This window comes from Fulmarus glacialis, unplaced genomic scaffold (assembly GCF_000690835.1).
Source record: "Fulmarus glacialis isolate BGI_N327 unplaced genomic scaffold, ASM69083v1 scaffold23152, whole genome shotgun sequence".
Taxonomy (NCBI): Eukaryota; Metazoa; Chordata; class Aves; order Procellariiformes; family Procellariidae; genus Fulmarus; species Fulmarus glacialis.
In genome coordinates, this window is record NW_009196252.1 from 33,871 (window position 1) to 47,006 (window position 13,136).

General features: G+C 40.4%; 1 protein-coding gene across 1 annotated transcript in view; it reads right to left on the reverse strand.

Annotated features, from left to right (window-relative positions):
* LOC104072636 (lethal(3)malignant brain tumor-like protein 3) overlaps positions 1–12,598 on the reverse strand; it is a 30,507-nt gene extending 17,909 nt beyond the window's left edge. Inside the window, exons 1-10 of the mRNA XM_009572156.1 lie at positions 12,495–12,598; positions 11,770–11,878; positions 10,251–10,308; positions 9,109–9,197; positions 7,567–7,671; positions 6,790–6,925; positions 6,195–6,286; positions 5,038–5,189; positions 3,318–3,394; positions 1,786–1,871 (exon numbers count right to left, since the gene is read on the reverse strand). Coding sequence (XP_009570451.1) covers positions 1,786–1,871; positions 3,318–3,394; positions 5,038–5,189; positions 6,195–6,286; positions 6,790–6,925; positions 7,567–7,671; positions 9,109–9,197; positions 10,251–10,308; positions 11,770–11,878; positions 12,495–12,556 — 966 coding nt within the window. The 5' untranslated portion in view covers positions 12,557–12,598. The remainder of the gene's footprint in view (positions 1–1,785; positions 1,872–3,317; positions 3,395–5,037; positions 5,190–6,194; positions 6,287–6,789; positions 6,926–7,566; positions 7,672–9,108; positions 9,198–10,250; positions 10,309–11,769; positions 11,879–12,494) is intronic.
* Positions 12,599–13,136: the final 538 nt, after the last annotated feature.

The following is a 13,136-nucleotide window of genomic DNA, read 5'->3' on the forward strand; positions in this document are numbered from 1 at the left end:
ATGCCGTAATGACAGATTACTGAGGACTTCAGACTGGGAGTTTTAAATAGGTCGTACTTCACTGTTTCTTTTTGTATCACAAAGAGTTTTATTATCTTTCCAAAATATTTGTCTCTACAAAACTACTTCTATTGTTCCTCTATTGTGTAGAAGACCAATTGCTGCATTCTTTTGCTTTTGTATTCTGAAGGTTCCCGTTTTCCAGGATTTTATGAGCACGGCTCAGAGAAGGGCTGAGACTACTCTGGGGGCAACAAACGTGTCCTACTGACAAGCTTCACTCATTATCCTGCACACAGGCTCTGAAGTGCTTCACATGCTGCGGTGCATGATCGAAGATGCTGTCTGCCCAACTCTGGAAAACTTTAATCCAAGGGATGTTTTGGAGTTCAACTGTGCTGCAGACAACTCCAGCTGTGGCCTTACAGTTCTCTCAAGACGCAAAACCAGCCTCTTCCCATTCCCTGACACCCATCTTGCAACCTACAAAAACTTCAAATGGACACCTGCTGAAATCTAGCAATTATCAAACTTGCCTGGCTGGATTTTTACCTCCCTTATCTGAAGCCTCCCTGATTGCTTTTCCTCCTCAGTCCCAAAGAGCTTACCAACAAAATATACGGGAGGGCAGCAGGTATTAACCTGTAACGCTAACTTCATTGAAAGGAATCAAGACAAGTGTCACGATGGCACAGAAAAGTTTTTAAACATATTGCAAAGTTTAGCAAGGTGAGCCAGCAGTGCGGAAGAAGCTGCTAAGGAAAAAAAAAAAATCAACTTTAAGGTATGGGGTTTTTTTAATGAAGTTATTTTGTTGTGTTTCTGCTCACAGTGAGCTTCCAGATAAAAGCACTGAATGCCAACGTAGGAAACAAAAGCTCATGCTCCCAAGGTTGGGAGAATCATTTTCCGATTTAGTCTGCAGTATGATCTTACTCCATCTAGGATTTTGGCAGAGATGCTCTATCATCTGTTAGTATGCTTATTTCTGTGGAGGGCACAGCTGGCTCCTCCCTAGAAGAACTAAGATCTATATTAGAATGTGTAAGCCCTTGATAGGAACTTCTCACTCTACCTTAATTCCAGCCTCACCAACCAGGGAAAGAAGGATTTGCACAACTGCAAGGTGAAAATATTTTAGAGAAGTTTTTAAAACTTCACGTGGAAGGGACACCTGGTGGAGGAATTGCACACTTCTCATTGCCCCTCAAACACATACAGACACACCACTCCTTCCTCCCTTCCCCACCAAATGTCTCCAGTTGCCGGCCAGTGATATCCACTTTTGGCCCCCATGAAGGGAGAGTCTGGAAAGCCTGTTCAACCAGCATCACAGCATCAGTCCTGCTCCGATGTCAACTGGGAGATCCCCTTTGCCCACGCAGTCAGACCTCGAGCAGAAGACCAGCTCTTTCTCTTCTCCATGCCCTTTCTGGGGCAAGGTACTGCCCTTCACACATTCCTCTGAAAGCTACAATTATCTGTGTAGACTGAAGGCTCTTCCCTTAAATCTGCTAATGGAGCAAGTGAAGATGCTTAGTCAAAAATCCTTTCCAAGACAGCTTTTCATGGCATTTTTTAAAAAAAAAAAATCTCGTAGTCTGCTGTGTGTTTTGTTTTAGCAGCAGCAAGAGATGATCTTAAACTCAAAGTAAAAAACCCAGTTGCACCCTCTTGGCACAGACATGGTGAACCACCATCAAATAAAGCATCTAGCAAGAAAGGGTAGGTAATAGCAGTTTCCCCTACCCTCCTGATCTAGGACAATCAAAGAGATTCACCAACCAGTTTGAATGCTCTTGCTGGAGCTGCCTGGGAATTAGTTTCTTCCAAGTATTTCTCCCATGAGAAGGCTTTGGAATCCTTGTATCCTGAAAAAACAGAATTAACATTTAATTAAGAAAAACCCACATTTATTGTTACAAAGAACAGAAAGGCAGCTATGTAACGCATGGCTATTATGTTAATTTAGCACTTAACAATGGATGGCGCTGGAAAGCGGTCTGTTTATTTATACACACCACTTACAGCACACACAGCAGCACTGCAAATTTCCCTAGCTTCTACACAAGGCTTTAACCCTGACCTGAAAAACCTGAAGAGTTCATTTCTGAACAGCTTAATCAATGCTTATTCTCTAGAGAAAGCTGCCAATTAAGAGCTAGTCACAGGATTCTGTGATGTACAATGGCATCACTAAATTAATTTCCTATTTTATTAACTATTCTATGTGTGAGTGCCTGCAAGATTGTAGAAACTTCTCGTCTCCTACCTACTCACCCATAACTGAGTAAAACTAGCAGTCTGGAGATAAAGGCTCCATTGCTGTTACCATAATCTCAGACACCTACATGGGTGTGCTATTCTAACAACAACGGGACGTCTCTCCCTGGCAGCTACATTTAAGAAACTGATCTACTTTTTCTCCCTTCCTATTTCAGTATTTTTTAGCCTCAGTATTGTTTCATTTTGGTAGGAGGGTGCAATGACTAAATGCATAGGACAGTCTGCAAATCGCTGCACGTAAATCTCTCAGCAGAGAAATCAGAATTGACTGCAGATTCTGCTGGGGGGACAGGTAATCGTGATACAAGTAGGGCAGCTGCACACCACAGCCTTGTTGCGCATTCCAGGAGCAGGAACAGATGCGGTGTTGCTGAAGAGTAAGCGTTTACAACCCCTTTTGCATCTGCAGCAAAGGCACAGAGGCTAATTCCTCCAATGCAGAGGGATCCTGTAGTGCCACTCACTCTACTAAACTTGCTAGGCAGTAATTACAGAAATTCTTGCTCCAGGGCTGTCAATCTAGCAAACAGCAGACATAATTTTTTAATTTTTGTTATTTTTAAGGTGAATGAGCACTTCCAAGGCCTGAAAACAACACTGATTTTCCTGTAGGTTCTGTCCTTTTTCATTTGCCAACATTCTCTTCATTTACTGAATTCCAGTGCAGTAGAAAGAGATGTGGCTTCAGTTACTCCTTCATTTCCAGAAATTCCATCTTATCATCTATGAAATCATGACATTGATTCTTCTTTCTTCCAGCTTACCTTAAAGGAAATGCTGCAAATACTTCAAAGTTCTTTCCCTTCTGAAATAAAATTCAACTAAAAATTACCAAACCCAGTTCCCTTTTTTGAAAGAGCTATGAAACAAAAGAAAATGCAGTGGCAAAAAGTATGAACAATAATATTGTTCAGTCAGTAGAGAAAAGAGTACTGAATGGAACCTGTAACTTGCAAATACGTAATTATGTGGAAGATAAAGCTTGCATGTTTTTTGACGGAGGCAGGAAATAAGTCTCACTTCCAACATACCAGGTGGTGTTGTCAGTGGGGTTCCAGTTTCTTGGCAGTAGCCAACAGGACGAATATATGGGCTGCTAGCTTCACACCTGAATCAAAGAGGGGAAGTTGGCACCAGTCAATTTTAAAGCGAAAAGAAAAGCAGAATTTCAAATGCTGTCTGATATGCCTTTGCTGGGTTAGCAGATGCTTTCAGTGGGTGTGATCATGGTGTAAAAGCATTACCTCGTTAGAATTTATAACACCAAGTTGTCAAGGCATTCAAGCTGCCCCAAAGGATAGGGGAATACAAAGAAGAATGTCTGATGCTTTAAAAAAACGACAACAAAAAGCCCCCCCCCCCCGGACCATTCCAACCACAGAGTCAGCCTGGACATAGATCATGCAAGCTAAAATGCAAAGGAAGAAAAGAAACAAAAACCAAACCCTCATCCCTAACTGAAACACCATTACTGTGGAAGAAAGGGAAATGACTTCTAAGGTCTTTGCCAAGAACTGCAAGTTATCCATTAATTCTAGCTGAAACCTAGTGGTACTTTGCCTGGTTCCCAATTTTATTGCATGTTTAGATCTTCTGAGTCCCTGAAGGAGGTGACAGGCCAATTTGAGACAGCCCCTTTTGTCACATCTGCTCCGAGAAAGGGACCAAAGCAGCCTTTCAGATCTAGGAAAAAACCTGTGTGTTTTCAGCCAAGCTCTACTTTGAAGCTTTGTTTGCTTGTGTTTCCCATTAAAATTTTCAAATTCCAAACAAAACACAGCATGAAAACAAAACTTCACGAGCTAAAATGGTAAAGGAATGAGATCTAAAGCCCTGCAAATGGAAACACCGGTGTTACAAAGCTCTGCATGATGTATTTATGGCAAAGAAAGCAAAGACCAACTTGCCACCAAACAGGTGCCTATTCTGAAAAAAACAAACAAAAGGAGATAGGGGAGAGAACACAAAATACTGACCGAATCAGTGTTATTTTGATAAGCATGTGCCTTGTGTTGCTTTCACAGACAAATTCAAAGAAAGTTGCTCCATTCATGTAGGTTGGAAAACACGGACCAAAAAGAGAAAACGTTTCCTCAACTAATATTCCACCTGGCCCCAGCATGAGGGCAGGGGATCAAGATTCTCAGAGGCAGAACAACTGTGGTGCACGTCAGGACTTAAAAGTCTAAATGTTGGCAATCATTTTTATTTTTAAAGGGCCTTAGCCAAACTCTGCTGAAGCAAATGGAAAAGATTTTTACTGATTTCAGTACTGCCTGCTTCCAAATTTAAGTTTGCAGGGAGACATACCAACACCCACCACTAGTCCTGGAGGAGAGGATGTTACTAATTCCAGGTGGTGTCACTAGTGGAGCTTACTCTTCCAGAGTGGATGAGTAGGATAGGATAACATCCTATCCTCCGCCAGAGGAATGGATAACATGAACATTCCCTGACCTGACCCAAGTCAGCCAGCTGCATTACCTCAAACGCTTCTCACCTTGAATGCTTCATGGGTAGTTCAAGCTAACCCCACAGTGAGCCAACTGATGAGCACTCAAACAGCAGGGGAAGCTACTGGGCAACTGGCACTTTGTAAAAACCCGAAGTAATTATTCAGATGCTTGAAAACTGATTTAAGATCCCAAACTTTAGTGACTACATTTAAAATATTAGATATTATCCTTAGTGGAAGAGCGAAATAAACCACAGCCTACTTGCAGGTATATATTAGAAATAGAATCTCTTTACCAGTAGTCATAACTCTCATCCCAGTTATCAAAATGAATTAGCAGGCGGTTATCCACCATATCCGTGATGGTTGCGACACACATCAGCGATGGATTCTTCTTGTCCACTGCCTCTAGTTTCATTCCCAGACGAAAACCAGAGGGCGTGACAGGCTGAGAAACAGGACATCAGGAAAGGGAAATCAGCCACATTCTAGGTCAGGCCATTTAAATTACCCTCATAAACTCATTTGTTGCAGGCTGTAACCCCAAAACCCACAGACCAAAACACAAAACCCACAGACCAAAACACACTATAGTTACTAGAAGGAGGTCTACAAACAAGATTTCCATGTGTTCTGGCAATGATTGTTACTATTTTTAAAAAAGAGCTGATGTAGCTCGGCTAACAGAATCTCCAAGTACACACCACCACTACAGATTCAAAGGCTAAGATGCACACGCCTTGCAGTGATGAGTATTGGCTGAGCATAAGCGTGAGCATTGCAGGTCCTGTCTTATTACTGGAAAAGTGAGAGAGTCTTCAAGGAAAATAGGTGACTCAGTCAGAAGCAGAGCAGAGCTGCACAGTTAGGCCCTGATCCTACTGAAGTCAGTGCTCTGTCCCTCTGCAGCATCAAATCTGCCAGACCGTGGACTTTGTGTCATCTGAGTGACACAAATGGGAGTGAGTGTTATACACGAACTGAGGCTAACAACCAAAAAGAAAGCAACAGCGGGTGAAGGATGAAAAATGCTCAAGATCCATAGCCTCATAATAAATCCCATGGCGCACATGAGTATGCTGCTGGAAACCAGAAATTATTTTGGAAATGATTAAATTAGAGGAAAGTGACACAAATATCTTGACTGTAGGGACACAGCAAAACAGACTGTTGTAATATATTTAATAAATGGTAGAGTAAATCTTTTCCTCCAGTATTAAGGAGGAAGGGAAATACAAATTCTCTCTCTGGAAAGTCAGTGACTGTGGGAAGGAAGAAAAATTGTACTAGTTCCCCATTTTAAAAATAGATCACAGCAGGAAGTAGCTTGCATGTGATTGTACCATGGTTGTACCTCTGACATGAGCGTATTAAAAACATAGAAATAGTCTGGTCAAAACTCACTTGGCATCAGACCTGTTTGAAACATCTTGTATTCAATATCACCACTTACAGTGCTGAGGGTCTTAAAAAGGCTTTTTGGAGCTGCTTGAGCTTTGCAATTCTTCAAATAGGAAGTCCAATTAAATTCTCCCTCCTTGAAACCTAGAAAGAGAGATAAAAAGATTGTTTTACACAGCCCCGTTACATTCAGATTGGTTTTTCAGAAATGGAAATTACCTGGGAAGAATATGAACTTTGCATGATAACTGCCCTTTTACAATCTTCAGGGGTTATGCATTTCAGCTAAAACGTATCTCTCTTTTTCACTATAATGTCCAATCATTAACCTCGACCTTTAAATGTTTCTAGGAAATTGAATGCAGGAAAGAAGCAAGTTCTGAACCCCAAAGAGACTCCTTGCTTTACTCCTTGCTCATCCAGTAAAGAGTTTCTAATTTGACTAACAACGTCAATCTTCGGGAATATCAAAAGGAAGCTATTTTGTTCTTTTGTGATTCACTATCTTAGTTACACTTCTTCCCTTCAAGCCACTCAGATGGAGTTCCACAATGAAATCATACTAAAAGTGAAACATGCAGAGCCAGAACAACTAGTCCTTAGTAGAATTTACAGTTTCTTTTACATCATTCTATTTTTTTTCATACCTTTAGGAGGGAGCAGCTTATGACTTGTTTTTTCACACCAGCCAACAGGATGGATGTCTGAGGAATCAGCATTAACCCAGAAGTCATAGCACTCTGGATAACCATCAAAGTGTAATCGCATTCTGTACCCTTGTACCTATAATGAGGGGAGCTCTGATTACCATAAAGGGTCATAAAGAAGTTAAACACTAATCAAACACTCCTTCCATATTTGGATTTACAGAGAAAAGTAAATTTAAGATCTCATTTATTTCTCAAAAGTCTAGTTATTTTTCCTCATTTACATGTCCCAGTTTCCATGCTCGTCTTTCCTCACTTCAAACAGTTGAAAATAAAATTGGTCAGCGTAACTTCACTGGCCTCCTATTCCATACTCACGCACATATTACTGTGCAGCAATATCTGGAGTACAAATGCAGTCCGAAAACTTTTATGTCTATACCAGATCAACACAGATTTCACCTAACTGAAGAAGCATAAAAGCATTTTGACTTGCCTATATTCACTAAGTCTTAGGGCCTAATTGCATTGTTCTTTTTCATATTTGTTCACTGCATGCAATTAATTCGTTTACTATTCTGAGTTACAATTGCAAAAATCTGACAGTAGGATTTCAGGCACAGATCCTTAATCACATAACACTATTCCTTCAGTGTCACCCTGAATTCCTACTAACTGTTAATTAATTAAAGTACTATTATTATGTTTCTACTTTTTATTAAAAAAGACATAAATGTACATGGGACTTTTGGAATCAAACACAGCAAAAGCAACTACCTCAGCCACTGTGAGAACACAAAATCGAGAGGGGTGTTCAGGATCCAGCCCTTCCAATTTCATTCCAACTTTAAATCCATTCCGGCCTTGTGGGAATGACTGATACTGTGAGGGGGGGAAGAAGGAAACATTTGTTTTTAATTCCTAAAGACAAAGTCCATTGCAGAGCAGTCATTAGATATACTTAAAGCTTCAAATTTTCAACTCAGAGAAGAAAATTCTATCACTAAATGATTGCTGCTTTAATAGACAGGCGCAGGTACAGAGATCAATAATGGCATGACCATTTGGGTTTTTTCATTTATTTGCAGTCTTAATCCAAATTAAACATTTAAAGTATAGTAAAGGCTTAGAAGAAATCTGAACTGGAATTGCAAATGGCTTATTGCATCCACTGCAGCTACCTGACTTTCCTTCTTATCTCACTCTGTAAGGTGCCAACAGCCCATATTTCAGATTTACTTGTTATTCTAATTAATCTCTCAGAAACACTGAACCACAAGCCTGTTGCAATTAGCTACGAACAAATCTTGCAGCAGAAGCAGAAACGAGCTCTATTCAAACACAAAAGGATCCCCTTCATAGCCCAATGTAGAAGGGCTGGCAGAAACGAAGAGCCAGGAAAGCTAAACTCACTTTGCCTATGTCAGCATGAGGTCAGCAGTCCAGGCTTTCCCAAAAGGTAACTTCTCATCTTCAAATGGTAAAAGGGACAAGGCATGTTTGATCTGGAGCCCATTTACACACTCATTCCAAGAAACATTTGGGTTTTTTCATTTATTTGCAGTCTTAATCCAAATTAAACATTTAAAGTATAGTAAAGGCTTAGAAGAAATCTGAACTGGAATTGCAAATGGCTTATTGCATCCACTGCAGCTACCTGACTTTCCTTCTTATCTCACTCTGTAAGGTGCCAACAGCCCTTGGCTTTGAAGAGCTCACTGGGAGCTGAACTTTTAACGTGGGCTGGTGCACTGGAATGCAGAAGCAGCTTCATCAAGGCTAAACTTACCCTCTTCCACCTTCAATGCATCAGACTATGAACGAACACAACTATGAACTTCCACCCTCCCTCGTAACAGTCACTTCTCACTGAGACAATCGACAACATTCACAGAGCTAACTGACTTGCAGTTTTCTACAGAGGAAGGATGGAAGGGGTGTTGTACAACCACAAACGAAGCACAGGGCATATGAAAGACATTAAGCTGTCCCTCTCCAACATTACTTGGAGATTGCCTAACAGCCCATTTATCCAGAGCTACCCAAAGCAGATCGAAACAGTCATTGTTTATTTCTGAGTGAGATTCAACGAGCATTTTTTACACCCTGGTTTGGGATGAGACAGGGCAGATGCTTGTTTCCACAGTGCTTCAGGGCTGGAAACAAATATGTGGGGGTTTTACTGCCTGCTTGCACGGAAACAACGCATAAATGTAACTGCTGGCTGGAGGGTAGTCTCCAATCCCACCTCCACTGAGTTAGTAATTCTGTGATGCTGCCCGAGAAAAACATAGCAAGAGAGCTGAAAAAGCCGCCAACCTCTCTGAACAGTTTTAGGGGAGCAGCTGGCATCCGTTCCTCTTCTAAGTAGGAAACCCAGTTCCATACCTTCTTCTTTCCAGGAAAAACTAAGCAATCAAAAACAAAGAGAAAAATGAATGTTTCTCTCAGATGCCTCCCGCTCTGCCCTCTCTTCTCTTTCTCCTCCCACGTACACGCCAACGCTGTTTTGCTGTTGTACCCCAAAGGAGGCAGTGTTACCCAACTTTTGAGGAAAGGTATGAATTCCAGCAGTAGGAAAACTGTGCTCATTTCTCATTAAAAAAAAATTTATTATATCACAGGTCAACTGAATTGTGGCACCCGGATTGCTGGCAAGCTGCCCATGGAAAGTTGCCACTGTAAAGTCTGGACAAGATATAATAACTTAAAATTGTGCAAAATAATTCCTTCTCCTGATATTTCACAGAGGAACAAGGGGTTAGATACAAACTAAAAGACAGCACAGAGAGGCATATAATTGCAGCTGAAATAAACCTAAAACAAAACAAATGAAAAACCAAGTGAATTTTTGTTCAGTTCACAAGATTTTTTTAATATATATACACATATATTTATAACCTTCTAATACCACCATGCATCTACTAGAGAGGCAGCTACCAGTACACAGACGATGAAAACAACTTGGGCAGGTGCTTGGATTCATTCTAGTAGGACCACGATCATACACACAGAAAATTACATTTTAAATGCATATTAAAAATCTCCTCCCAGTTTACATATGCTAACTCCTTTAAGATATATAATAAATTCAATACAAAGTCTGTAATCATTCACATGTTGTTTACAACTTATTTTCTACTCAGCATTTGTAGTCTATGGCTATGAAGCTCTCCAAAGTCAATGGAAAAATATTCTTACTGGCTTCAGTGAGCTTTGGATCAGGCTGTCTCCTTCTAGATCCTCTACACTGTGCCCATCACGCAGGCAAATCTAGTATATTCTTGCTAATACATTTCAGAAGACTGACTGTGGTAAGAGGGTTATGTACCTAATAAGCTATTCTGAATGTGAAATGAGCTCTACTGTCCTTTCCTCTTCTGTTTACTATTATTCATTTTATAATAGCTAGTAAAAAAATCTATAAACATTAAAGAAAAGAGACTATGAGCTTAGCTCACCTTGTTTTATTGGTTTAGTGTTTCTGCGGCTTTTCATATTATTTGATTTATTCTTCTCCTAGACACAGATATGTTAAAAAAAAGTTTAGCAATATTGTTTTTTCCTCCCTCTTTGATCATCTCACAATGCAGGTACAATAAGGATGTAACATGTAACTAACAGGACTATTAGCTAGCATTATTTTCTTTTGAATAACCCTGCAAGAACATTAGTAGGGTATGTTACATATATAACTTTGATCCTGCAGTATCCCAAAGTGCTTTACAAATTATTTAATATATGCTACTAAAGTTCATTTAAATATGGCTACTGAAGAGCAACACGGGCCCAAAATCTCCATTACAATACACAGGATTTGCTTTCTGCAGTGCAGGATTTACTGCTCACGTAAGCAACCTTACTGTAATGCTCCACTTTCCTTTTCCTTTCAGAGGTTCTTATGTCCATCGATACCAGGGAATGGATACAGAAAAAAAAATTTTTATGAAGCCCTGAAGGAAGTAGAAGCTTCAAGTAACTACTGTCATAGATGAACACCCCAGAAAATGTGGTCTCCCTGTGTCACACTCCGAGCCAGATTGCCACTCACATTTCTTCTATGCGGTTTTCAAACTCATGTTAATTCATCCAGGGTTGTCATTTCTCAAAGCAAACCAAAAAGGGCAAAATCTGAAATGCAAAGCTGCCTGCCAAACATGCCCCAGAAGAGACAGGGGGGCAGTTTCAAATGAGAAGGAGAAGGGGGAAGAGACAGAATGCAAGTGCTTCTGAAAACATATGTACTTAAAAACATCTTACACACATCACAGAGAAAAGCTGAGTAACAAGATGAATTAAACCCTTCATGACATCAGAAGTTTCAGCTTGCATTACCAATGAACACCTACCCCAGTGTCTCTGCATTACAAAAGCACGTGCAATACATGAATATAAATAAAATGGCGCAGGCCTGAGATGCTACGCACACGGTAGCAGAGTGCAGGCTTGCACAAGGAAGGTCCCCTAAAGGGAGTAAGAAGCTTAATAACAGTTAAGAAAAGATCAGGTCAGGACTGAGGTACTTCTATTCATCCGCCATTAATACAAGTTTCTAGTAGTGTAGTGAGCGTACATGCAAGTACCTAATAAAAAGCAATCGAACTCTGCGGTTTGACACTAAACTTCAATATCACATAATAGTACTTGACTGTAGTTAGATGAAGTATTTTTGGAGGCATGTGTTTTTATTACTGTGAAATACACTTGGTGTACACGGCTGTAACTACACCTATGAAGATGCAGTCTGAAATCTTGACTTTGACTTCGACTTCACATGAGCTATTCACCCTTACGACTCCTCAGACTTCAGAACAGGTATTTCTCACTACTGACGTAGATCAGGATTAGACCCAGACCATTCTCATGGGTACAGAACAACCTCCCTCAGCTCAGTTTGCATTGCACAGTGAAATCTGAGACACAGAATGGTCCCTGGTCTTCACAGTTCTCTTTAAAGAAAATACATGCAGCCTCATTTACCTCATCCTCATCTGCATTTTCCTCGTCATCCTCAGACTCCAGAAGCAGCCTTCTCTTCCTTCTGAGACGTTTGACAGGTCTGTCAGCCTCATTCACCTGACAGCCACTGCTGGTATTAAGATTTCTACTACTTCCCCTGTTTCTGCAATCATCTGGAATGTCTCTGGTATCACTAAACATCCAAAATTGAAAACAAAATCAAATTAAAAGTGCAACACTACTCCTGCAGCACTCCCAGTGTCTCTGTACCTCTTTGGAAGAATGAGGATGCCTGGGCTGAGAACCTGAGAAGTGAATCATGTTTGCAGGATTTGCCAGATATATATCTTTTAAAAGCACTCCAAAGTACCGGCACTGCTCTCACCACCACAGCAGCTCGAGAGGGTTTTTAATTTTGCCTTTTTACAACTCTATAGGAAGTTAAGACATCATCCTTATCTGTAGGATGAGGAACTGAGGCATCAAGCACACAACCAGCATTTCCACAGGCTGGGAAGAGAAATGAGGACCGAGCTCTAGAGCGGAGCTTTCCTCTGTCAGGCACAGGAGCCTCAAGGGTGACAGGAAGGTCATCGCAGAGCTGCGCAGGTGGCTCTGCTTCAGTCATGACGCGGCAACACTTGCTCTGAGGGTTTCATTCTACTCACAGCAACACTTTTCTCTAACACAATGTTCTCTTTAAACATTTTTAAACACAGAACAGGAAGAATATGGGGTTTCTTTACCTGTCCCTGTGCTGTTGGGAGCCTGTTTGAGTACAAAACTTTCCATTCTCAAAGCAATCCATTTGCTCACAGGTTTGGAAATGGGAGCAGGGCAGGTCTTCTCTGGGCACTGCAGAAGCAAAGAAAAAGACAACTATTAAATTAAAATGTTAAAACACCTTTCATGCAATTAATTCTGTCAAAGTCCTTTACAAATTTTCATTAAGTGACCCTCAGTATCCCATTGTGAGGGAAGTAATTATTATCTGTGCGCTGGCACATAGAAAGAGGGTACCACCTCATTAAAGAAAAACCCCTTTTATCTGTAATATTTTAATTTTAGAGGAACCCTGCCCCCTGTAAAAGTGATAAAGGAGAATATAAACTCAAGGCTATAACCAGGACACAGTTACAAATCTTTTTATATTTCTTTATTCCTAGTAACCCTCTAACTTGAAAGAGAAATGTCAAACAAGTCCATCTTGTTTGGATACTTTTAATGCAGTTGGTTAAGTTTAAAAAATTCAGCCTTTATATACACTTTGTATATATGAAAATCCTTCCTAGAAAGCCTCTAAAAATAGCACATTATTGATGGGAGAATAGAAATAATTATTTCTGTATCTAGCAAGGGATATATATCAATCTTTCATCTGAATGAAA